Source organism: Pseudopodoces humilis, chromosome 5 (assembly GCF_049639895.1).
Source record: "Pseudopodoces humilis isolate 2021_Gansu_Grassland_sample_001 chromosome 5, ASM4963989v1, whole genome shotgun sequence".
Taxonomy (NCBI): domain Eukaryota; kingdom Metazoa; phylum Chordata; class Aves; order Passeriformes; family Paridae; genus Pseudopodoces; species Pseudopodoces humilis.
The window spans coordinates 71,414,899-71,440,804 of record NC_142204.1 but is presented as its reverse complement, the minus strand read 5'-3'; the positions used below and the strand labels follow the sequence as shown (position 1 = coordinate 71,440,804).

Sequence of the window (25,906 nt, the reverse complement as noted above, 5' to 3'; positions counted from 1 at the left end):
CAAAAATGGGGATTATTGGCAGGGGAAGACAGGGAAATCCCAATAATAAGAAGAAAGGATCAATGCCTGGTTTTTGGTGGGATCTGAGAAGAAACAAGGCCGGGTTGGATGGGGCTTGGAGCAACCTGGCCTACGGAAGGTGTTGGAAGCAGATGATATTCAAGGCCCCTTCCAACCCAAAACATTCTGGAATTCCAGGAATAAGGTGTCCATCAGCCAAAATTGCTCTTTTTCTTCAGTCCCCTATGGAGATTCTCTTATCCCAAGCCATGAATCCCATACTCACAGGTTCTGGCTGTGAGCACCGCGGGCTTTCCCTCCCGTCCCTTTCCCACCGCAGACACGGAGATGCTGTAGCTGGTGTTGTCCTTCAGTTTGGGAATGGCAAAGGAAGCGGCATCCGCTGGGACCAGCTGGGAGGATTCCGAGTCACCTGAGAGGAGACATCCCAAAAAACCCGCAGTGCCCATGGAAAGGGAAGTGTAAGAGTCATTGCTACAGCAGCTTCACGCACATCTGACAGCACCTGGCCAGGAAGGAGAGTTAGGAACTCATTTTGTCCACGGGGAAACTGAGGCACAGGCATCAGAGAGGTCCAGTCACAAATGTGGAAAGGAACTGATTCTTGGAATTCCCAAATCCCAGCTGTATTTATATCCTTGGTTAGAGCCTAAAGCTTAGCTCAGGGCTCAGAGGAGTCCAACCTGCCCCAGCAGACATTAAAATCTCCTCCTACCCCAAGCACCCATGGAAAAAGGAATTTCCTGTGCCAAACTCCCCATTTTTGTGGGTTCCTTGTGCTCCCTGATCAACGGATCGGGATTCTTACCATTGGATGGCTCCCAGGATATCTTGTAGTGACTTATCCCAGGAAGCTTTTTCCAAGCCAGCTTCAAAGTGTTTACACTGGTGTCAGTAACCCTCAGGTCCTGGATGGTCAGGATGGGGTTGGAATCTCCAGAAGGAGCTGGAAAAATGAGCCAGGATAAGATTTCAGCTCAGCCCCAGAGCAGCACCCTGGCTCCAAGCTGTGGAGGAGAAGAATTTGGGCATTCAATCAGTATCTACTTTCCAAACATTATCCAGGGTGCCAGGCTGAAATTCCTAATGGATCCATGGATTCCCAGCTGAGGAATCTCATTCACATCTCTTACCACCCACACCAAACTGGTGACACACAAAGGGACACGAGAAAAGCTTCAAGAGAGGATGGATCATCCAGACACATCTTAAAATTCCATTAAAAACTCATGGAATTTGGTGAAAAAGACACTGGAAGGAGCCAGAACTCTGTGTTGGAAGAGGCAAAGCCACAATCCAAGGAATTCCCCAGACCTCAAGAGTGGAGGCTGGTGAGTGACCCTGGATGGTGCCTGCAGAGAGGCTCCTGCATTCCCTGGGTGGATAAATAGCTCTGGGAATTGTGTTGATAAATCCAAGATTGTCCAACATGCCAGAAGGATGTGTCCACTCCCAGGGAACAGCCATGGATTATTACCACCAGCTCGTGCCTCCACCATCCACAGGATATCTTGGATATCTCCACCAGGATCACGGAGTCCAAGTCTCAAATGGATGAACACGAGGATTGAACCCAAAACTTTGGCGTTTTTATCACCAGGCCTCTGATCAACAGAGCCAATCCCATGCCCGAGACCAATCCAAGCTTTGCATCCCAACTCAAGGAGGGTTTTTCCAGCAGGAATTACCTGTGTGGTGAGTCAGGACGACCTCCGGCCCCTCTGTCCGGCTGAACACAGCCCGGACACCGACCCTGTACACGGTGTTGGGCACCAGGTGCTCAATCCGATGAGCCAACACTCTGCTGCCCAGGTAGCGAGTCCTGGCAACCTGTTTTCCTGGAAAAACAGGGATATTTCAGAGCTTGGAGCTCATTTCCTTCCTCCAAAGGAAATTGCTGCCCTGCTGTCCCAGAGCTCTGGGGATTATCTCTGTCAATAAAACCATGAAAACAAGGAAGAAGAGCCATCACCAACGGGACCAAGTTTCCCAGCCGTGGGATCTCTTTCCTACCCCCAGGAGCAGGTCAGGAATTTGGGAAGGTGTCTGGAATGTCCTTCCCCTGCTCACCTTTGCCTGCTCCCATGGGGCTCCAGGTGAGTTTGAATTTGGTGGCAGCGGCTGTGGCGCTCCAGGCTAAGGACAGGCTGGTGCTGGTATGGGACATCACCTTGAAGTTGGAGACAGATCCCAGAGGAGCTGCAGGATGGGGACAACATCAGGAGCATCCTGATTCCTGCCCAAAGGCTCATCACTGACGCGTTAATGAGTCAAAATTATATCAAAGGGTCTTTGCTTATCCTTGGTGTCTCCTCATCCTCATCTCCTGGAGAGACACCAAGGTCATCAAGGTTATCAAGGAGCACGTCCTGCCCAGATCCAGTGGGAGCAAGGCCAGGCCAGGCCTTGGGATCCATGGAGTCAGGAGATCCATATCAGGATCCTTGGGTTCAGGGGTCCATTGAGTCAGGAGATCCATATCCCAGTGCCCCAGGTGAAACACCCACCCAGAGCTCTCACAGCCGCCGAACATTCCCTGTTCTCTTCCTCACAAGGGTGAGACTATTTTCTCCATGTGGTATTCCAGGGTTTCCAGTCACCTGCTGCCACTTTGGAACCTCTTCCAAGAATCCCACCTCTGCTTTTGGATCAGTGGTCCTGCCTGTCCCCTGCTCCCAGGGCAGCAGCCCAGAAGTTTGAGAGAGAGTGACAAGGTTTGTCCGTCAACTTCTGCCATTTTACACAAAGGATTTGCACCTGCTGCCTCTTATCCAGGGAATCTGATCTCCCAGAAGGATTCTTTTGGAATTATGGAATTCTTTGAGGCAGGAGACAGCGCTTACCACCAAGCAAAAAGGACTGCACCAGGATGTTCCACCCTCTTTATCTTCCTATCTTTTCCTAGGACAGATTTTACCCAGATTTCCTATTTTTCAGATGTTTTTCGGATGGGTTCTAACAATGTGGAGGACTTAATATTGGTGTGAATTTTGGGATACCTGGAAGCTCAGTGAGTGCAGATTGGGCACTTCACCACTGGGGAGGAGCTTCAGATACGGGAGAGTGGCTTTAAACTGTACGGGAGCAGGTTGAGGTTGGATTTTGGGAAGGAATTCCAGGCTGTGACGATGGGGACACCCTGGCACAGGTTTCCCAGAGAAGTTGTGTCTGCTCTATCCTTAGAATTGTCTCAGGCCAGGCTGGACAGGGCTTGGAGCAACCTGGGATAGTGGGAGGTGTTGGAACAAGATGGGCTTCCAACCATTCCAAGCTCAACCATTCCGGGATCTTGTGAATCTGAAGCTCTTCCCAAGCCCAGAGCACAGGAACAGACAGGGATACACAACAAGATACACAGAGGTTGCGTTCCATAGTAGCTACTCCACCGTCCCACCCGCACTCACCCGTCCTGGCCGAGGTGGTGATCCCGGGGCCCTCCCCGGAGCCGAAGAGCACGGACAGAGAAATCATGTACTCGGTGTCAGGAGCCAGGCTGCGGAGCTGGTGGGACGTCACTGACTTGCTGAGGGCCAGGTGACGGGGACGGTCCTTGCCAAAGAATTCTTTGGAAGAGAAAATAAAACACAAGAGGAGAAAGAGTCCGGAGAGCGGCTCTCTTGAATCCTGGGAAATCCACCACATTCCTTCTGCTGGAGGACACCTGTTCCAGAACAATTCAGGGGGAATTTCCTCATGGTCAGGCATTGGAAGGGGTTGCCCAGGGAGGTTTGGAGTCCTCATCCCTGAAGGCATCCAAGGAACAACTGGATGTGGCACTTCCATCACAAGGTGGGGATCGGGCACAGGTTGGATTTGGAGGTCTTTTCCAACCTCAGTGATGTTGGGATTCCATGTGTTCACCGGGGCAAGGGAGAGTTTTCCTGCGGTTATTTATTTTGGAATTTTAATACCTAGACTACCCAAACCAGCTGAGAGGAACTGAATCCAAGCCATCTCACATCCAGGGACCACAGGAATCTGAGAGTGTTCCCTGTCTCCTTCCTGGGGACTCACTCTGTGTTGGGCTGGGGCCAGGTTGGTGCCTCAGGGCCAGGAATAATCCCTGGCTTCAGTTCATGCTCTGGAATTGTGGGAGAGGCTGCTCAGAGCTGGACCTGCCCTAATCCCAGCACTCCTGAGTTTCTCCCATTCCGGGGAGAGCAGGGACGGATCTCACCTGGTGTCGGACCCCAGGCCACCCTGTACCCGGTGGCTCCCGCGACCGAATCCCAGGATACCAGGAGGCTGTTGATGGAAATCTCGCTCACTTTCAGCATCTGGACAGTGCTGGATGCCACTGCAAGAGAAGAGTTGCCCAGTTCCATCGAGGTCCCAACAGCTTCAAAGAAGTCCCCAAACCCAACAACGCAGAGAAGTGGCAGAAGTGACACCAACTCTGTGCCAGCACCCCCGGGTCTGCAGGAGCTGACACGGGACACTCACCCGTGGTGGCTTTGCCAGTCACCACCGGTCCCTCGATGTCCCCAAAGACGGGGTTGATGGTCACTGTGTGCTCCGTGCCCGACTCCAGCCCCTGGATCATGTAGTACCTGTAGGAGCTGCCGAGGGTCACGTCCTGGATGCTGCCCTCTGTGAAGGGAAAGTGTCCCCCAGCTCAGCCCACCCCACCCTGCAGCACACCGGGACCACCCCGGGTGGCTGCAGGTGGAAATAATCCACATCCACCCGGGAAGAGTTCCGGGATCACTGAGGCAACCTATGGATTCGCAAAGCAAAGGGAACTGAAGCCAGCGATGCCCCAAAAAGCAGTTTTAATGTCCTTGTTGTGGGCTAAACCCAGCTCAGCTAAACCCAGCCCAGCAGGAGAAGAGTTAAAACCGAATTCCTGTGATTCCGAATTCGAAATCCCGAATTTCAAATCCCTGATTCCCAGGGGCAGGGAGGTGCAGGCAGCAGGATGTTGAGGAAAACCTCTAAAGGAGGGAAAATGTCTTTTCCAGTTTGGTCACTGGATGGTGCCACGTCCCCATTTTCTGTTCCAGCAGCAGCCAGAGCTCCATCCCCCTTTTCCCACCCTCTCTCCACAGCTCCCATCTCCAGTTTGTGTTTATCTAATCCCGGTTTTAAAAGTCAGACGAGGAAAACCAAATCCCTCCCGTGCTTGGGATGGGTGGCAGGGTCTGGATCCCATCGCTACATCCCTAATCCCAGGAGCGTGGGAAGAGGACCCAGAGGCCGGGGGGGGGCTGCCCTTGGGATTTTTCCACCCCTGGAATTGGGGTGAGCTGGTATCAGGTGGAAAAACAGCTGGAAATTCGGGGTGGAGGTGATGTATTCTTCCTGTTCTACCTGAGGAGGTTGTCCCACTGTCCCCTCAGTGTCCCCACTCCCCGACCGAGCTCCTTTCCTAGCCAGGATATTTGGCACAGCCTGGGGAAACTGCTGAGTTTTGGGGTGTTGTTTTTTTATGACAAAGCCATAAAAGCTGTTTTACGTCTTCCCTGTGAAGATTTTTCCCTCCTGGTGACCTTTGGAGCTGTTTTCCCACTAATCCCCGCCTCTCCTGGTGGGAGATGTCTCCTTCCATCATAACCAGGGGAGCTGAGGAAGTGGAAAATGTGGTTTTTATTCAAAGCCTGGGATAGAGCCCAGGTGTCCTGACATCCCTGAGCCCCAGAAATGTCCATCTCCCAGGGCCAAAATCTGCCATCAAACCAGAATTTCTCACTCCCAGCACTAAGGAAAATATCTTTGGGTTCAGGTCAAGGGAAAAGCTCCAGCTGCAAAGGTGGATCTGTCTCCAAACTCCCAAATTTGCCTAAAAATGAGGATTCTGGGGGATGGAGGCTGGTTTTGGTGCTGCAGAGAGAAAAGCAACAAGCACAGGCACTTCCAGGCTGTCCCCCCAAAAGTCATGTACTCAGTTGTCCCCCAAAAAATGGGTGACCCCAAATACTCAGGGGCTGTGCAGCCCTGCAGGGAGGGCTTTCCCAGCTCCTCTCAGCTATTCCAAGGCTCCTCAGGTCCAGTAAATCCATGGAATACTAATTCCATGTAGCAAGGCTGGATATCCACCAGCCTGCTTCACGCAGAGCCACAGCAGGAATTTTTGCATCCATGGCAGAGAGAACTCCACTGGTCACAGACCCAATTCCCTCTGGACAAAGATGGAATCCAATCCAAAGTGTATCCAACACCTTGGGAATCTCACAGCTCCCATCTTTCCATGCCTTGCTCAGTGGTACACACCTCCACCCCTGTCCGTACCTGCTGATATCCAGGTGAGCCTGAATCCCACCCCTGTCCGTACCTGCTGCTGTCCAGGTGAGCCTGAATCCCACCCCTGTCCATACCTGATGTCCAGGTGAGCCTGAATCCCACCTCTGTCCGTACCTGCTGATGTCCAGGTGAGTCTGTATCCCGTTGCTCCCCGAACAGGGCTCCACCGGGCCTGGAGTGTGTCCGTGGTCTCATTCTGCAGCAAGAGATTTTCCACAGGCAGAAGCTTCACTGGAAGGAGGACAGGGAAGAAAATTTCAGAGCATCCACTTGGGAGTGGAGGACTTTGCTGGCTCTCCATGAACGTTCCTCCAGCTCAGCTGGGTGAAGGGAACACCTGAAAGGAGGTGGCCAGGTGGGACTGGGCTCTGCTCCCATGGGATGAGGGACAGGACAAGAGGGAATGGCCTCAGACTGTGCCAGGAGAGGTTTAGGTTGGATATTGGGAAAATCTTCATGGAAAGGGTGGTCAGGCATTGGAAGAGCTGGAGTCACGTCCTTGGAGGGACTTCAGAGCCAAGTAGATGTGGCATTTGGGGACATGGCAGTGCTGGGGATGGTTGGATTCAGGGATCTCCAAGGGTTTCTCCAGCCTTAAAGATTCCATGAGAGGGATTTCCAGGAGCTCCTGCCCAGGGGAATCTCCTAAACCAGAAGCAGAACAGCCCAACCTGTGACTGTCCAGGACCAAACATCTCCGAGCACCAACCTTGTGAAGTGTGGGTGCAAAACAGGAGGGAAAACGATCTCCCACATTCCCCCAAACTGCAGGATGGCCTTGAGGATGGGCCATGGATGCCCATGAGGATGCCATGGGGGCAGAGTTAGGATGGAATTGGGAAGGTCCTGCATGAGGGCACCAGCTCTGAGGTGGGGACACAACAGCTGGGGACAAAAGGGACCAACCATGGGGTCACGGCTCTTACGTGTCCTCCCCAGAGCAGCCACAGGCTGGCTCGGGCCCTCAGGATACACGGCGTAGATGCTGATGCTGTATTCCCTGTCCTCCTGCAAGTTTTCCAGCAGGTGGGAGGAGACATCGCCCCGCAGGATCTGCTCAAGGGTCATCCCGGGCTTGTTAGCTGCAAAATCAAGGAGAAAAGGGATGGTGAAGCCTTTCCATGAGGCTAAATCCCATAGGGAGGTCTTCACACCATGGAGGTGGCTCAGGGGTGTGGCTGGAGTCTGCCAATCCATGTGGTGTTGCTTCGAATTCTGGCCGTGCTGTCCCTCAGATCCCACAGAAGGGAGTGGGAGGCATCCCAAAGGCTTGAACTCATCCCAAATCCCCACCAGAGCAGGGACTTGAGTGGGAAAAACATCTGGATGTGCCAGGGCAAACAAGGAATTCACAACATCATCCTCAGCTGGTTCTTCCAAGGAAGAGTCCTTCCAAGGATTCTCTTCTATCCTGGATGAACCACAATATTGGAAAAGTCTATCCTGGACTCTTTCCAGGGTCATTCCAGGAGTTAACAGCACCTTCCCTTGGTTGCTGGATCACTGCTTTGGTGATCACTGCTCTTTTTAAAGCAAACACCAAGAAAAATCAACTGAAAATCAACTGAAAATTGATCAAAATTAATTAAAAATTAACGAAACTCACCCCTGGGGATGTAGATCTTGTAGCCCTCCAGTTTGCCCAGGGGAGGTGTCCAAGCCACCTTCAGGCTGAAAAGTCCTTCTTCTATCACCCGGAAATTGGTGACTGGAGGCACAGGAGCTTTGGGGACACAAAAATAGGGCAGAAATGGAGGTGGCAGTGCCGGAATAATGGAAAAGATCCTTGGAAAATCTTTTGTCTTCAGGGACAGAGAGACACAAGGAGGTGAAGCACCAACTCTCCCTCAGCTGATTTCTTAAAACCAACAATCCCCCCTCCTGCCAACCCTTTTTTCCACTTGAAAATAGGGATGAAACATCCCAAGGCAGAAAGTTTGGGAGTTTTCTCTGGGAATGGTGTTGGGATCTGAAATACACTCTCACAAGCAGAGGAAATCTACCCTGGGCGGGGGAAACTCCGCAGTTCTTGCAGGCTGAACAGGAATCAAAGCCATGAATCAATCCCTGCTTTGCTCCCACAGCCACAATTCCAAGGGAGAGGAGCCCACTTGGATCCAGCCAGCCATGGTAGATGGATTTATAGCTCCTGCCTCTGGCTTCGTGTTGGGGATAATAAGAGGAGAGATCAAATGGCTTTATTTCCACCCATAAAGACATTCCATCTTCTTCCTGGCAAGTACAGATGAGTCAAACCTCATTGAGGAGCTTTATTTATTCATCCTGTCAGAGATCTTCCCTCAAGAAGACAAAGAATTCCAGACATTGCAGGGGGTGTGGGGAGGAACAGAAGACACGGAAGAAAGGAATAATTCTTTACAAAACTCCTCAGGAGAAGCAGGATTCGTGCTTCATCCAGGGATGTGAGTGGGATTAGTGAACCCCTTAAACTCTGAAAATTCCTAAAAGCAGAGATGATAAAAGTCCAGTCCCACTTTCAAACATTCCCTTGACATATCTCCATATCCCTTCCTGGGAATTGAGATTCCTGCTTTGGGTGGAGACACCCCTCAAATTCACCCCTCGAGGGTCAGCAGAAGAGATTTGCCAGGGCAAACAAGGAATTCACAGCATCATCCTCAGCTGGTTCTTCCAAGGAAAAGTCCTTCCAAGGACTCTCCTCCATCCTGGAGTGCCTGGAAATCTCTATCCTGGATTGTTTCCTCGTGCCAGGAGACATTGTCCTGACATATCCCTATATCCCTTCTTGGGAATGAGGATTCCTCCTTTGGGTGGAGACACCCCTGAAAGTCACTCCTGGAGAGTCAGCAGAAGAGATTTGCCCCTGGACATTGGTCTGGGTGAGTGACATCAATCTCTGCTTCAATAATAGTGATTTTTTGCTAATTTTATTACAATTACTTCAAGATAATTACTTTAACATAATTACTACAGTATAATTGCTTTGATAAAGTGCACAATTCTGTCTTGGTAGTTTTAGCTTCTCTACTGTGCAGCAAATAATTCTGATTAAGATCTTTTTATCTACTCATTTATCATAAGAAATCATTAATTTTAATATAAATTTGGCTGGTTCGCCATCTTTAATCCTTGGGCAAAGGTTCAACCACACCTCTATAATTCCTTAGATTTAATCCATTGATAATCCGGGGCTGGGATTGGATCCAGCCCTATCCAGGCTCCTCTTGGAGGAATTTGGAAGGCCAAGGAGTCCTTCCTGCACCTTGAGACTCAACAGGAGCTTCTCTAATGAACTTTGAAGCTCCAAGCACATGCCACATCCATGCATCCATCCATGCATCCATCCATCCATGCATCCGTCCATGCATGCATCCGTCCATCCATGCATCCGTCCATCCATGCATCCCTCCTTCCATCCATCCATCCGTCATCCATCCATCCATCATCCATCATCATCCATCCGTCCGTCCATCCATCATCATCCATCCGTCCGTCCATCCATCCGTCATCCATCATCCATCCATCTCCATCCATCCATCATCCATCCGTCCGTCCATCCATCCGTCATCCATCTATCCATCCATCATTCATCCATCACCCATCCATCATCCATCCATCATCCATCTGTCCGTCCGTCCATCCGTCCATCCGTCTGTCCACATCCACCCATCCATCCGTCCGTCCACATCCATCCATCCATCCATCCATCCATCCATCATCCATCCATCCTCTCCAGCTTTGGGCTGGGTGTTTTCCACAGGGATGGCCCAGGGGACACTCACTTGTTTTCCCTTTGATGGCTGCGGGCTCCCCGAGGGCCCCTCCATAGCTGGCCCTCACCGTCAGCACGTATTTGGTGCTGGGCTTCAGATCTGTCACCAGCACCGTGGTTGTGTCCCCATCCACCTCCATCTGTCACACAGGGGGACAAGGGACACCATTACACCACCACTGCAGAACATCAGGTCACCTTCCACACCTGCTCAAGGTGACTTCCACCAGCAGGAGCCTCTTAAAACCCTCAGCCAGACATGATCCTCAAATTGTGGAATAGCCCATGGAACTGCCCAGGAAATAAAACATGGAGAGTGCATGAAGGGTAAAGGTGATCTCAAATTCCTTTGAAGAAAATGAAGGAAAAACAACCAAGAAAGTTCCTTTAAAGCTCAGGGAAGGAAATTTTGATGTAACCTGAGGGCATGAGATGGAAACAGAACGTCAGGATCTCATAATAACAGGGAAAACACAGAAGCTGCCAAGGATGATCATTCCAGTTAAATACAATTTTAATAATTGATACAATTAATAATCTTCATCTTAATAATTTAAGATTTCATAGCTTTGTTCTATTATTAGGAATCAAAGCTTTTAGGGCAAATACCTTCTACCCTTCAGTCTTACTCTCCAACTTTGTGTGGTGTGGGATGAGCTGGAGCACATGGCAGCACCCCTCACACAAGGACATGGAAAATCCCAAAACCCAAAACACGAACGACTCTGGCAGCAGGAGGAGCAGGAGATGATGCCAGGGAGGATGGATGGGATTGAGTGGTGGCAATCAGAAAGAAGAAAAAGGATTGGATATTGAGAAGATTGGGTGCCACCTCCTAACCAAGCATGACCTCCCAACATTGGGAACTGAAACCCAACACTGGGAGTTTTAAATGGTGGATCCCATTGTGGATCTACACCCACAGTGGATCTACACCTTCACTTCAACCCTCAGGAATTCCCACCAATTCCCGGTGCCCGGGATGGCTGAGGGGTGTGGTTCTACCTCCTAACCAGGCATTCCCTCAACATGGATGAGCTCCCAAAATTGGGAAATGAAACCCAACACTGGGGACTGAAACTGGCAGATCCCAATGGTGGATCTACACCTTCACTTCAACCCTCAGGAGTTCCTGCCAATCCTGCTGCCACTGAGACGGCTGAGTGATGTGGTGCCACCTCCCAACCAGGAGCCCTCAACACAGGATGACCTCACAACACTAGGAACTGAAACCCAGCATTGGGAACTGAAACCCAACTGGTGCCCTGGAAAGTGGGAACATGACCCTACCTGCCGCTGGTGCTCTGGCTCCAGCTGCCCCGGTGGCAGTGAGGGGTGGACATGGACACGGTACCCTGTCACCCTGCCCGTGGCTGCCAGCCACGAGAGCCTCAGGGAGCTGTGGCTGTGCTCGCTGACACGCAGATCCCGAGGGCCCAGGATCTGCTCAGCTGCAAAAACAGAGAGGAAAGAGTTTGGATTGCATTCCACCATGTGTGGAAGTTCATGGATGGAGCCAACATATTCCACACTGAGAAAGCCGTGGATGTCGCTCAGGTTAAGGGAGCACAGGGACACCTGGGATCTGCTTCCAGAGAGGAGATATTCCAGCAGAATTATTTTGGGCCAGTTTTTTGACAGCACGAAGCGGGAAACCAAAATTGGTTCTGGTTACACTTTCCCAGTGAACACCTGGTTAATGCACAAGGCAGCAGCTCCTCCCTGCCCTTCTCCTTCCCACACTGGAGAAATCTGCCAGGAAGCTTGGACTCTCCATGGAATGTCACAGGAAGCCTGGAATTTCCATGGAATGTCGCAGGAAGCCCTAAAGTGCTGCAGAACCACAGAAGAAGCAAAAAAATAGAGACCCTTAAAAGTCTCAGGTGAAGTTACCCCCATTTCTACCCCAAACTTTTAACTCAGCTTCTCATGAGCTCGTGAGGCAAGAAAGGGCAGGAATTCAGTGCCATCACCTCTGGATTCACTGCAGTCAGGATCTCTTTGAGGAGAGATCTGGATCTCTTTGGAGATCTCTTTGGAAATCTCTTTGGAGATATTTTTGGAGATTTCTTTGGAGATATTTTTTGAGATTTCTTTGGAGACCCCTTTGGCTGCTCTTTGCATCTTCAGCAGGGAATGAAGTTCTTCCCCAGACCCCGAGCTGTGCCACCAGAATTCCCTGTGACAATCCCACAACGAAATACCCCAAGGAGCAGAGATGCTGCTCCATCCCATTGCTGATCCCTTTCTCTGATCCAGCATCAAAATTCCCAGGATCTGGTATCCCTAAACAAACCACAGAGAGGCAGCCACAAGAAAAACCCCCAGGACCATTATCCCAAAGCACGAGCTGCTCCATGAGCTGGTGGCTCCTCTAGGACCACCCAACCCCTCAAGCTCCCTCAGAGGGATGTGGGAAGTCCATCCCCATGGAAGCACATCCAGAGGTCAGTTTGAGCAGATGGAAAGCAGGGTCGAGGGAGAACCTGGACACACCTTGCACCCTCTGCTTGACAGGACGTGGTGGCTCCGAGGCGGTGAAGCAGAGCCTCCGAGACAGTTTGGGAGCCACATTTGGGAGCAGATGGAAATCCTCCACGTAAAGCACGTGCTCTGCAGCGGGATCTGAAGCAATCCTGCCCAACTCGTTCTTGTCAGCATCCTTAATCCCTAGGGGAGGGAAAGAGCAGGAAAAGAGGACATCAAACATCATCCATGGGGCAGGGAGGGCTTTGGAAAGGGGGTGCGATGTGCCAGGCTTTGAGTTTGACACCATTTTTGGGTTGTGCTGCCAAGGAAAAGGAGGGAACAAGGATTGGAGCCTCAGGCTGGATGAGGGAAGCAGAGGAAGCCTCTTCCACCAGGGAAAAGGGGTCAGGATTTCTCCAGGTGTGTCACAGAGATTGTCTCACTGCTGCTAATGGGCTGAGAGGTGGAAAAAAAAAGGAACAGGGCAGGATCCGACCTTATCCTTCCCATTGGATACAGAAACATTCCTGTGCTGAGCAGGATTTTGGGAGGCTGCTTGAAAATTCCAGGGGGAACAACCCACCCAACAAACCAATCCTTCCCCCATTTTCACTTCACTGTGATTCAAACTGACCTGCTTGCTCTTTGTATTGAAACCCCACAACCATTCCTGTCATTCCCTGAAATATTTGGGGAAGGGAAGGATTTGACTGGTGGAATTTAACTCTTGGGGATGAGGCAAGCAGTGGAACCTTTCCTTGCTCATGGAATTATTCTGAAGGACATTTTTGAGTCAGTCCCTGAACCCCATTAAGGGGAACCTTCAGAAGCAAAAGCATTTTCAATTGCTTTTTTTTTTTTTTTTAAATGTCACATCAAAGCATTTTGACTTTTATGGAATCATTTATCGAACTCCATCTGAATTCCCAAGTGGCTTTGACAGATACAAAATCACCGACTCCCACTGAATAAATCAGTTATTGACAGCAACAACAAAAATATCCAAGAACAACAATTTTCCTGGACTTGCAGCGGTTGCCAAAGGATGAGCCTGGGAGAAGTTTTTAGGAAGGGGGTGCTGTGAATCCGGAATATTCCCCAGGGAGAAGAATGAGGGTAGGTCACATGGAGGTTTTGGTGGCCACACGTACCCACAGCAAACACTGTCACCCCCCGATCCTGCAGGATCCGGGCTCCCTCTTCCACGGAATCACTGGATTTCCCATCCGTGATCAGAATCACCACCTGCAAGAGTTGGGATAAGAGCCAGGGAAGAAACGGGCACAACATCAGGAGGTCACGGTCAGAGTTGTGGCGTTTCTCACCGATGAAATCCCTCTCTTGGAATGAAATCCTTTAAAAACTTCTGAGGAAACTCACATGGAATCATTTCCATGAGCTGGGAAATAATCCTCCTCTGAGGATCCTCTCTGCATGGCTCTCCCACCCTTGTGTCTCATCTCTGCTTGGGGCAGGAACTCCGGGAGGAAATTCCTGCCAGCACAGGGCAAGGATTCATCCCTACAAATCCTCATGTCCTAAGGGAGGACTAGGTTTGGATTGGATACCAGGAAAGAATTCTTCCCTGTGGAGAGGGACAACTTGCAAGATCATGGAGCAGTGGGACAAAGTGGGAATGGCTTCCCACTGCCAGAGGGCAGGGATGAATGGGATATTGGGAATTTCTGGCTGGGCTGGAATTCCCAGAGGAGCTGTGGCTGCCTCTGGATCCCTGGAAGTGTCCAAGGCTGGGTTGGACAGGGCTTGGAGCAGCCTGGGATGGTGGAAGTGTCCCTGTCCATGGCAGGGGGTGGAACTGGATGGGCTTTAAGTTCCCTTCTGACCCAAACAATTCCAGGATTCTGGGATGGCCCAGCTGATCCCTGGACAACACCTCAGGAGCTCACCCACCTTTGCTGCCTCCTCTCTCAGGGTGTCCTGGTGGGACAAGGCCTGAGCCGCATAAACCAGGGCTGAGCCTGTTTGGAGGCTGCTGCCTTTGAAGGAGAGATCCTGAACTGCATCCAGCATTCCTTTGATGGTCACATAGTCCGTGAGCTCAACTCTCATCCTGGGAATGGGAAATGGGGGAATAAAGAGCAGAAAATGGCCATAAACAGCAATAATGTTGACATTCGGTTTCCAGTTGCCCAGAGAAGCCGTGACTGCCCCTGAATCCCTGGAAACGTCCAAGGCCAGGCTGGATGAGGCTTGGACCAACCTGGGATGGGGAAAGGTCTCCCTGGCCATGAAAGTTGGAATGAAATGGTCTTTAAGGTCCCTTCCCACCCAAACCATTCCATGGATTTAACTCATGCCAAGAAGTTCTTTTCACGTGGTCAGGTGAGTGCAGGGAACGACCCCCAGACCATGGTGCCACAACCCAGGATCTAAAAGTTGGAATTTAAATGTTAAACCCATCCTTCCTGCCCTGAACGAATTCCCTGTGGCCAAGAACCTCTGGATGACTCTGCTGACGGTTCAGCTCTTGCTCAGAGGTTCCCCAGAGCTGCGGAAGCTCTTCATCCATCAGCTGGATTCCAGGAATCCAGGAGTGGCTGGAGGAGGATGGTCAGACCCACCTTGGTGTCTCCCCATACAGAGCCAGGCCCAGCCGGATGCCTCCTCTTCCCGTCTCCGTGTTCTCGAAGGATCTGGCCACGCTCCTGATGAAATCCTGGAGCAGCCGGGAGCTCTCCTTCCCTGCACCTTCCGTCTGCCCCACGAGGAACAGAACATTGGCCACCTCTGCTGTCCTGCAGGCTGGGAGGGGACAAGAGGGACAGGGAGGCTCATCCCACACCATTGAAGGAGGAGAACCCCCCAGGATCCTGAATTCCCAGGATTCCGAAGGGACGGAGATGGAGACGCCGTGTTTAGGTGCTTCCCAGAGTAACAGGTGTTGTGCTCGCCTTAATTTCCTACTAATTCCTCATTTGGATGTTCCAACCCAAGAGAAGGTTCTCATCCAGAGATGCTCCATCCTGGGAAGTGTCCAAGGCCAGGATGACCTGGGATAGTGGAAGGTCCATGGCAGGATTGGACTTGATCACCTTTAAAAGGCCCCTTCCAACTCCAGCCATTCCATGATTTTCAGCACAAACCTCAAATCCCAGCTCCATCAAAGCATCGGGTGTGTAGGACACTCCGGAGAAAAGGGAATTCCAGGGTGGAATCCCAAACCTGGGGATCCCACATTCCCAGAGCCACACACAGGCCCCTGAGCCACCTGTGACTGAAATTTGGGAATGTGGCAGCTCTGCCATCCCATCCACCATGCTGGGATTCATACCAGGGACACCGATGGAGATGTGGGACCACCCAACCCTGGGCATGAGCAGGATTTTCTGCAAAGAATGAACAATTGGAGTGTTTTTCCAAGCTTTTTCCACGACAGCTCTGATGGCAGGGAACGGACAGGAGTACAGGGAAATTCCCTGAACCAACAGCAAAGCATTTTTCCCTTCCCAGTGTTCCCTCCCAGCGGGGAATTCCATATTTTTTAGGCATTCCATAAATCCATTTAATGGACAGGAATTTGGTGACTTTTAGGGATGCTTAAACTCATGAAGACTCTGCGAGGGATATGGGAAATTTGTATTTTCCTTGGAATTTCTCTCCCTTGCAGGGATTTATTCGAGACCCTGCTGGAGGAGGGGGTTAAACTTTCCTTGCCAGGATTGGCTTCAACCTTTTTATTATTATATTTATATAAATAATAATAATAATAATAATAATAATAATGTTTATATTAATATTATTTTTAAACATCCCATTTTAATTTTTTTCCCCATTTTGTGTAATTTTGGATTTTACCCAGCCTTGACTTTCACCTGCAGCTCTGGAGCCCCTCCAACCAGGCTGGAGAATCTGTCCGGGTTTCCAGGGAGAGGAGCTGGGTGTGTTTCCCAGGATTCTGCTTCACATGGAAAACCTGTTCTAGCCTGACCTCTTCAATTCCCTGGATTCTTATCCCATTCCTACCAGCAGGATCCCCGAAGGGCTTGGGAATATTTGGGTTTTGTGCTGTCCTTCATTGCTGTGTCCCTGATCAATCCTCTTTGATTGGAGAGGGATCATTTTCCAGCTGTGGATGGATTTTATCCAAGGATTTTTGGGTTTTCATAATTCTTTTTGCCTCCTGACACTGAGTTCTTCCCAACACAACTCTGTTTACTGCAGAAAAATAGGGATTGGGTTTTTTGGGTTAAATTTTGGGATATGAACAACTTTTCCTTGACAAAAATAGGAGACAATTACTTCAATTCTCCTTCCCAGAGATCTCCCTGTCCGGGGTGTTTGGGAGCAGCTCAGCTGCTCATGGATCACCACAAGCTCCTTTCCCAGCTGCTGCTTTTATTTTAGATCTATTCCTTTTCCTCACCTTTGGGGTTTTCATGTCCCTGTTCCCCCAGAAAGACAGAGGGAAGCAAATCCCAGTCCTGATCTCCATCCTTAGGACTGGCGGAAATCCTTCAGCAGCTCACCAGGGTAACCACACCCTGTATTCCCACAAGAAATTCCCAACAAAATCCAGAACCACCCACCTCTTGGAGCTAATCTGAGAAGTGCAGATTTCCCTCATTTCTTGGCCCTGATTTGGAAAACATCCTTGAAATTGGTATCAGAGGGGTCTTTGCTGCCTCACGCACATCCCAAATTCCCAGAGAGCTTCTTGCACCCATCCTGGTTTTTGAGACTCTTCCTCACCCCACCCTCATTTGCATTCAGGGATAACGAGGAGGAAAACAACAAATCTGGGATTCCACAGGATGGGATGTTGCCCTTTTCCCATAAAGTGACAATCCCAGCCCATTCTGGGGCCTTCCCTTTTTTTTTTTTTTTTGGCAAAAAAATTCCCAAAACCTCAGAATTCCTGCTTGGATCAGGCACCTGGAGCTGTCATGGGAAATGTGGGATGTTAAAGATATTTGGATTGGTACCTTCCGGAGAAAATCCCACCTCAGACAGCTCTATTAATCACAGTGGGATAGGACTGGATTTGGAATTTTCCATGCACCTCCGGAACGATCCCGTCCCATCCATCACGGCTTTGCCAGAGACATCTCCCAACGCTGATTTATCGCCCCGCTCCCAGCTCAGAATTAAACAGCATTAGAGTCGAGTTTATTGGTTAATTGATGGACAGCAGCTTAATTGAGTTAATTTCCGAGCTGATGCTGAAGGTTCCGTTAACCCCTTGTTGAATTTCATGGATTTCAATGGATTTGCACCTCCAGACCTGGGGGTTTTTGGGAAAAAGGAGGATCCCACTCAGCCTGGGACAATCCTGGGAGCTCTGGATTTGCTCTGGAGGAAGTTCTCAAGGATCACCCCCCGGGACCAAAAATACACCCTGGGTCATCCATGAGGCTCTCCCCTGGAATTATTTTTCCTGCTGATTTTTGGATCCAGCCCCTCATCCCCAAAAGCTCTCTGTGGGCTTGCCTGGAGCTAGGGAGGTGAATCCTTGCGCCATCCCAGCTCCCTAAAAAGCAGGAGAAGGATTCAAGGCTTCCTTGAGGTTTTTCCTCTCCCTGTGTGGTGGCTGGAATCTTGGAATTCAGAGGAGGAATCAGGATGGGATTTGTTTTCCCTTTCTCCCATTTTTCCTCTGGAGCAGAGCCCTGATTTCTCCATAAATCCCAGAGCAGGAACTCAGGCCCTGAATTCCTTTGGAGGTGCTCCATTATCCAGATGATCCCAACCTAAGAGGATCCTCTGCAGGAATTAAAAGCACCAGAGCTCCACCCTGACAGATCCATGTGTGGATCCATGCCAGGAGCAGGAAAATCTGCTTGGAAAAGGGATTTTCCTCCCCGAAGTGTCCCGGGTGCTGCACCTGTGGTGAACCAGGTGTCGCTGGTCACTCACCTTCATGAACAGCCCCAGCTTGGAACGGCCCCGTGGCCACTGCCAGGACAAGGATCGGGACACACAACATTTCCCTCAGGAAGCAGCTCCTGGAAATTCCTGGAAGTCAGCACAGAGCCTGGAGAGTCCCTCGCCTGCAGAAGGAAAGAGGTTGGAGCTGGGGCCACCTGAGGGTGACGCTCCCACCCACCCTCAGCACCAGGAAAAGCTTTTCTCCAGCTAAAAAGGCTCCTCTTGGCCTGGAAAATTTGGATTAAAATCCATAAATCCTTGAATTCCTCCATTTCTTCGCTAATGCTGAGAGTTCAGCTTTGCCCCTCCTTTCCCAACATCCACCTGAGGCAATGAAACCCAAATGGGAGTAATGAGGTGGGATAAAAGCAGGAGAAATTCCTATTTCAATTAATCCGGGAGAAAATTCCAGGAAAATCAAGAATCACCTGCATCCAACCCTGTTCTCCAGGCTCCTAAATCCAGGATGAACTTCCTTGAGGATCCAGCCCACCATGCCAGAGGAGTCTGGAATTTTGGCTATTGCTGGTGGTTAAATGTTTCCCCCAAATTGCTGCAGAATTCCCCCTCTGGAAAACAGGGAATTCTCCCTGTGGATCAGGGAATTCCTGCCCATTTTGGCAGAATTCCTGCCAAAAGGAGTTTTATTCTTTTTTTAATGGGCAATCAGAAGTTCTTCTGCTCTGAGCCTCACCTGCTCCCACAAAAGCATGGACAACTTCCAAGGTGGAAATTATGGATTTGGGGAAAAAAATAAAAATCTCAATGGCTGCATCCAGCTTTGCTCTTTTCCAGGGATTTCATCCCAATTAACACCAGGTATTAACGAGAATAAGGAGTCTGTCTAAGATTCCTGTGACAAGGAATGTTCCAGGAGTTTGGGATGGAGGATTTCAACTTGGAAGCACCCAGGAAAACACCTGGTGAGTCCTGGGAATGACATCCAGACCCTCCTCTCCTTTTTCCCGCTCCGTGGTGACTCCCCACAAATCAGATTTTCATGTTAAAAACACCTTTTTAAAGCTATATTTAGAGGCTTTTCCAAGCAGGAAATTCCGGTCAGGTGTTTCTTGGGAAGATCATCTCCAGGCAGAACCTTCCTCCCTCTCCAAGAAGCACAATTTGAGGAGAAAAAATGTTAGATTTGCCCATGCAGGTGCTGCAAACAGCAAAGAAGGGGTCCCCGAGATCAAATTCCTGCAAGAAATCCCAGGAGAGGGGTGAAGGTTTGGGGTGGGTGACTCCAAAGGGGAATTTTGCTGGGAATCACTGCTCAGCAGATGGATTCATGGAACAAAGAATGGGATATTTGCCATTTTGTCACCCTGCTGCCACGTGGGGCATCCAGGGGGTGACGCTTGTTCAGCTGTTTTTTCCCTTAAAAAAGGTGGAATGGGATTATGCACTCCCAAAGAGGGAATATCTCCAGGGAAGAAGGATTCATGGCCAAGGAGAGGTGGGGATTTGTGGGAAAATCGTTGAATTTGAAGGAGGTAGGGGTTAAAAAAAGGGGGGAAAAAAAGGGTTGGAAAGTGATGGATAAAGAGATTGAGTGCCTGGCTGGCAGCCAGGGCTGCACTGCTCCGGTTCCTCCGGCTGGAACTTTTCCAGGTTATTCACATTTCCGAGTGCTCCTGAGGGGAGCAGGAACTGGGACAAAGGGAACAAAGATCCCAAAGGTTCTGCATCCCCTGGGAGCCTCCTGGGCTTGGGGCAGGAGAAATTCTCCCAGCAGGAATCTGCTCCCTGCCCCCAGAATTCCCTTTTGCTGGAATAAGGACATGGAAGGAGCCAGCAAGGAGAGCTTGGGCATGGAATTTCCACATTCCTATCTCCTGACCCAAGCCCATCCAACGCCCCATGGCCAGGTAGGAATTGGATGGGCTTTAAAGTCCCTTCCAACACAAGCCCCGCCGTGATTCCCTGATTTATCGGCAGGGAATGGGAGAGGCTGATCCAGAGGCGCCCCCTGCCCAGTCAGGGAAAGATCCCCCAGTCCCTGAGCTGGAGCCAAGGATCTGAACCCAAATCTCGGACTTTTCCCATTAATTTAATCATTAATTCCTAATTCCACAGGAAGGTGAGGCCTGAGGTGGGAACATCCCACAGCTTTGGCACCACAAATCCCAAAGAGTCACACTCCATCTGTCCATCCATCCATCCATCCATGCATCCATATGCATCCATATCCATCATCCATCCATATCCATCCATCCATATCCATCATCCATCCATATCCATCCATCCATCATCCATCCATCTCCTGCTCCCCTGGGTTTTCCCATTCCCAGACAAGCCATGCTTGGGAAAACAGAGTGATCCCAAAAAGGACCAAGTGACACCCAAAACCCCCATGATCCCAAAAATCCAGTGACACCCAAAAAGGCCCGAATGACACCCAAAATATCCAGGATGTGCCCCCATATCCCTATGCCAACCCTCCAAACACAACCTCCAGCCTTTCCTGAGGGTCCTTGAAGCTGCAGGAAAATTGGGAAGCCCCAATATTCCCTGTCCCTTTCCTGTTCCTCCTCCCACGTGCAGTGATGAGACACAGGGAGCGATTCCTGCAAATTCAAACCACGAAGAGCCTCAAAGACTTTTGAGACATTCCAGGAATCATCTCCTGGTGGTTGATTTCCTCCTCTCCCTGGAGGAAAAACACTTCCATGCAATTCCTGATTGCAGCAGAATTCCCGTTATTTTGGGCCCATGATGGAAGCAGGCAAAACAATAATAATTGTGAATCGAAATGAAATTTGTGGAACATCATTCCAGGATCCACAGGGGAAGCTGGGAATTGTGAGTGGATCTCAGTCACTGGTGCTCCTGGGGCAGGAAAAGCTGGATCGGGAAAGGAGCAAATCCACAACGGGATGTGGATTCCAGCCACGCAATTCCTGCATCCACTGCCACAATCAAACCTGCAGCAGGGAAGGAGAATTCCACTCTGGAATCTGTGAGTTCCCCAGCCAGGAATGGCCCCATACCAACCCTTCCTGCTGCTTCTCCCACTTCAGCCCACTGAAATATCCATTTTATTGGAATTACAAGCATTCCCAAGGGATTTGCTCCGTTGTTGTCACAGCTTTGATCCAGGACTTGCTTTCAGCCACCTCGCACAGAACAAGATCAGAGGGCAAAATCCATCTCCTTATCCCACTGGTGGGAAGTTTTCTGGGATCAGATTCTGCCCGCTCCATGCTCAGACCCCCCGGATGCACCAAAGGAGCAACAGGAATTGGCTTCTTCCCCAAAATTCCTCAATAACCCCCAAAACAAAACTCTGGCAATGCCAAGAGAGCTCAAGGGCAACCCCCTCAGGCACGTGCTGGGATTTTGGGATTGTCCTGGGCAGGACCAGGGGTGGGACTCTTGTGGGTCCCTTTCAAACCTGGATATTCCATGATGCTCTGGAATCTCCTTCCCAATCTCTCCCTGATGCCCCTGAGCCACATCCCGCCAGGGGAAGTGAAAAGTCATCCCAAAAATTCCAATTTCAAACAGGTTTGGGGCACCTCAGACCCTTCTGGGACAGCACCAAGGGGTTCAAATTGTGCAGTGCAGGGGGAAGCTGGGGCTGCTTCTGCCTCCTCACCTTCTTCATCCCCTCCCCTGGGAGCTGCTGCTCCTCAATCCTCCTCATCCTCCCCTTTGGGAGCTGCTCCTCAACCTCTTCTTCCTCCTCAATCTCCCCATGCGGTGCTTCCTCATCCTCCTCATCCAGAGCTGATTCCTTCTCATCCTCCTCTTCCTCCCCATCACGGAGCTGCTACCTCCTTATCATCCTCATTCTCTTCTTCCTCCTCATCTTCTTCATCCCCTCCCCATGGGAGCTGCTGCCTCCTCTTCCTCCCCATCAGGAAGCTGCTCCCTCCTCAACTTCCTTTTCTTCCTCCTCCTCCTCCTCCTCTATCAGGAAGCTGCCTCCTCATCCTCCTCTCCCTCCTCAGTTTCCTCATCCGGAGCTGCTGCTCCTCATCCTCCTCTTCCTCCTGGTCCTCCCCCTTGGGAGCTGCTTCTTCCTCTTCCTCCTCCTCCTCCTCCCCCGGCCCCTCTCCCTCCGCAGTTCTTTAACTGCAACCTGAGACCGAAAAGTGGGGAAAAAAACCCCACGGGAGCCGAACCGCGGCCGGCCGGACAGACAGACAGACAGAGACGGACAGACCCTGCTGCTCACCCGGGCAAAGCCGCCCCGCGCCGGCTTCTCCCCGCGGGAGCGTCCCGGGGTCCCTCCAGCGGGAATCCGCGGCGGAGAAACTTCCACAGGCTCGGGAAAAGAAGGAGTTGTGAGGCAGGAGGGGTGGGGCTGCTCCAGGCGTGTCCCCCCCTTCCAGCTCCCGTTCCTCCCCGGAGCTGGGACGGATGGATGGATGGAAAGGGGAGAACGGGGCAGGAGATGCCACCCCGCACGCGCTGGGCAGGAATTGCGGGAATGGAGAAGGGGGGGAGAAAGGGAGGGAAAGTGGGGGGTAAAAAAAAAAATTAAAATATTTTTCCCTCGTGGGCACGAAATGATAATAAAATAACTGGGATGTTTGCAAGGCAAGGGGCCGGCGCAGGGAAAGGGGGGAAGTTTGTTCCCTGGGAGATGAAAACTCCAGGGATCAGCACCTGGAGAGGGCGGAAAACACCAGGAATGGGGTGAAGAACTGATTTATGGTTTAAATACTGGAGTCTGACATTGCTGGGGGGGCTGGTGGGGCACGAATGAGGACATCACAAAGGAAATCCTGATTCTTCTCGTCTCCCAGGTCGAGATAGCGAGGCAGAGAGAAACTGAGGCAGGGAAAGAAATGTTTGAGGTTCAAACACTTAGAAAATGACCCCAAAAAGGACAGAAGCACCTCACTCGGCTCCTTGGGGTGGGGACAGTGGGGTGACCCCAAAGCTGTGGGTGAGGTGGGCAGGGAATGTATGGGACACATTCCATGGGGATTCCTGGGGAGGCAGATCAGCTCCAAACAAGAATCCAGGAATAAATCTGAATTCTCACCCCTGGCTCCAAACAGGAATCCAGGAATAAATCTGAATTCTCACTCCTGGCTCCAAACAGGATCCCAGGAATAAATCTGAATTCTCACTCCTGGGACCCCCGGATCCAACCTCCTCCTGCAACCAAATCCAGAGCTGGATCCCCAGGCAGCTTCCAGCCACTGGGAAAATCCCAATCCAGCCACCCCTGGAGCTCCCGCCACGCAAACAGAGGAGATTTCAGCTCAGGGGAAAAAAATAAACTAAAATTAGAAGAATTAGAGACACCACATCCCAAAACCCAGCAGTTTTCCTGCTCGGAGTGGGGGATCTGCACCGAGGATTTCCGTGCCCGGGGTCCTGGGAATTCCAGAGCTGATGAAGAGCAGATCTCGCCCTGGTAGGTCCCATCCATCCCTAAAGATCCTCTGGCCAGGAGCTAAATGGGCCAAAAAGGTCAAGGACAGAGGAAAAAGGGAAAACCAGGAGCCTCCAGGGTGAACAGGAAGACGTTGGCTTCAGATGGAAAAAATTCCAGGGAATCCCAGCCCCACCTGGCTCCAGGTGAAGCCAAAGGATCAGCACAGCCCCATCAATAAATGAGAGCCTCAAACAGCTGCTAAAAGAGATTTAAATCATCCATCAGCTCCCAGGTGTTCAAATATCCATGGGTTTAAAAGTTGGGAGAGGTGGAATTTTGCTCTACCCGGCCTGAGCCTGCAGGGAAATCACTTGAGCTGATGTTCCCCCACTCCAGCAGAAAAATTCCAGGAATTAACTGCTTCCTGTCCGTAGATATCCACATTTTTCCTCCCCTTGAGATAATTTTTGCCTCCAAGCTCTCAGGGATGACTCAAGTTTTAGGGATTGATGCTGATCCCAGGAGCACTCCATAAAGTCAGGCTTAACAACTGAGCCTAATCAAACCCTCCAAAGCTCCCAAAGCCCTGAATGCCTCGTTAGGGAGCTGAATGGCCTTAATTGCAATTGGATCTGCATTCAGTGCCTGAATCCACTCCCAAACCCGGAGTGGGGCAATCAGGAGGCGTTTGTGCAGCTCCAACGCAATTCCCGGCAGGATTGGGGGCTCCAGCTGCCTTTTGGAGGTGCCCAAGATGCTGCAGGACGAGGATTTGTGGTTTTAACCCAGATCCAGGGGGGTTTAACCCTGCCGGGGGCGGGAGGAGTGGAGATGTGGCACTTGGGGACACCCTACAGCAGGAGCTGCTGGAGCAAATCCAGAGGAATCCATGGAGTTGCTTCCAGGGCTGGAGCCCCTCTGGAGCCAGGCTGGGAGAGCTGGGAATGTTCACCTGGAGAAGGGAATACAGGGAGAGCTTCCAGCACATTCCAGGGCCCCTAAAGGGGCTCCAGGAGAGCTGGAGAGGGACTGGGGACAAGGCCTGGAGGGACAGGACACAGGGAATGGCTTCCACTGCCAGAAGGCAGGGATGGATGGGATCTGGGGAAGGAATTCCTGGCTGGGCTGGAATTCCCAGAGCAGCTGTGGCTGCCCCTGGATCCCTGGCAATGTCCAAGGCCAGGCTGGACAGGGCTGGGAGCAGCCTGGGATGGTGGGAGGTGCCCATAAATGTTGGGATGGGTCACTTTTCCCCATGGATCTGGGCCATGTGGAATTTTCACGCTGGGCTCTTGACAGGTGTGATGGGAACACCTGGAGCTGAACAATTCCGTGCTTTTATTCCCAAACCCTGGGGAATAAAACAGGCTCCATCAAAGGCCGAGGGCAGGGCTGAAGAACAAAACAAGTTCTTTAATGGCCAAAAAACCCCCAAAAAAGCAGGAATGTGGGGGGTGGGGAACATCAAACTCAGGCCAAATGGAAACCACAAAAATAAATGGTGCTGAAGCAAATCTGGGAGCTTTCCAAGCCAGGCTCCTCAGCTCCTGGAGCAATCAGGAATATCTGGGAGCAAGGCAAACAAAGAGGAGCATTCATGTGCAGTCAGCACTTCCCGGAATTCCAAGCCCTCTGGAGAGGGAAGGGTTTCCATCTGCTGGAATTCAGGCTTCAAAAAGTCCCTGGCAGCCACACCTGATCCATAAGATTAAAGCTGGGAAAGGTCCAGCAGCATTTTCTGATCCCAAAGCGCCTCTGGAAAAACACCGGGACAGCTCCCAGCCCATTTCTGTCACCTTGCTCTTCCTGAGGCCTCAAAAGCAGCAGGGCAGACCCAAAAATGACTTTTTGGGATGAGAGATGGGACAGAGAGGCCAAGCAGAGCTGGACTGAAGATGCTCCACGAGGTCTCACTCAGCCCTGTGGAGCTTTTAGGGTTTTTGGGATGGTTTTTATCAGCCCCACTTTGAGATAAAGGCTCTTGTTTGATAAGTTCGGCCCCCAAGTCACTGGAGTGGATTTTGTTCCGGCCCAAAATTGTGTTCCCAGTTGTTTTCCTTGCTGGACTCTCTCACTTTTCTCCATGGAAAACCCAACACAGATGGTTTAGATTCCCAGAATCCCAGAATTGGTTGGAAGGGACCTTAAAGCCCATCCAGTGCCATCCATGGCAGGGACAACTCCCATTATCCAAAGCTGCT

General features: G+C 50.9%; 1 protein-coding gene across 1 annotated transcript in view; it reads right to left on the bottom strand.

The window, feature by feature from the left end:
• Positions 1-18,445, bottom strand: part of LOC148184382 (collagen alpha-1(XII) chain-like) — a 37,633-nt gene extending 19,188 nt beyond the window's left edge. The window contains exons 1-17 of the mRNA XM_088055709.1: positions 18,359-18,445; positions 15,067-15,247; positions 14,396-14,555; positions 13,636-13,729; positions 12,512-12,685; positions 11,306-11,466; positions 10,026-10,155; positions 7,868-7,984; positions 7,188-7,343; positions 6,376-6,492; positions 4,465-4,611; positions 4,199-4,318; positions 3,426-3,584; positions 2,092-2,220; positions 1,710-1,859; positions 830-967; positions 287-433 (exon numbers count right to left, since the gene is read on the bottom strand). Coding sequence (XP_087911835.1) covers positions 287-433; positions 830-967; positions 1,710-1,859; positions 2,092-2,220; positions 3,426-3,584; positions 4,199-4,318; positions 4,465-4,611; positions 6,376-6,492; positions 7,188-7,343; positions 7,868-7,984; positions 10,026-10,155; positions 11,306-11,466; positions 12,512-12,685; positions 13,636-13,729; positions 14,396-14,555; positions 15,067-15,247; positions 18,359-18,428 — 2,350 coding nt within the window. The 5' untranslated portion in view covers positions 18,429-18,445. The remainder of the gene's footprint in view (positions 1-286; positions 434-829; positions 968-1,709; positions 1,860-2,091; positions 2,221-3,425; positions 3,585-4,198; positions 4,319-4,464; positions 4,612-6,375; positions 6,493-7,187; positions 7,344-7,867; positions 7,985-10,025; positions 10,156-11,305; positions 11,467-12,511; positions 12,686-13,635; positions 13,730-14,395; positions 14,556-15,066; positions 15,248-18,358) is intronic.
• Between the last annotated feature and the right edge of the window lie 7,461 nt (positions 18,446-25,906).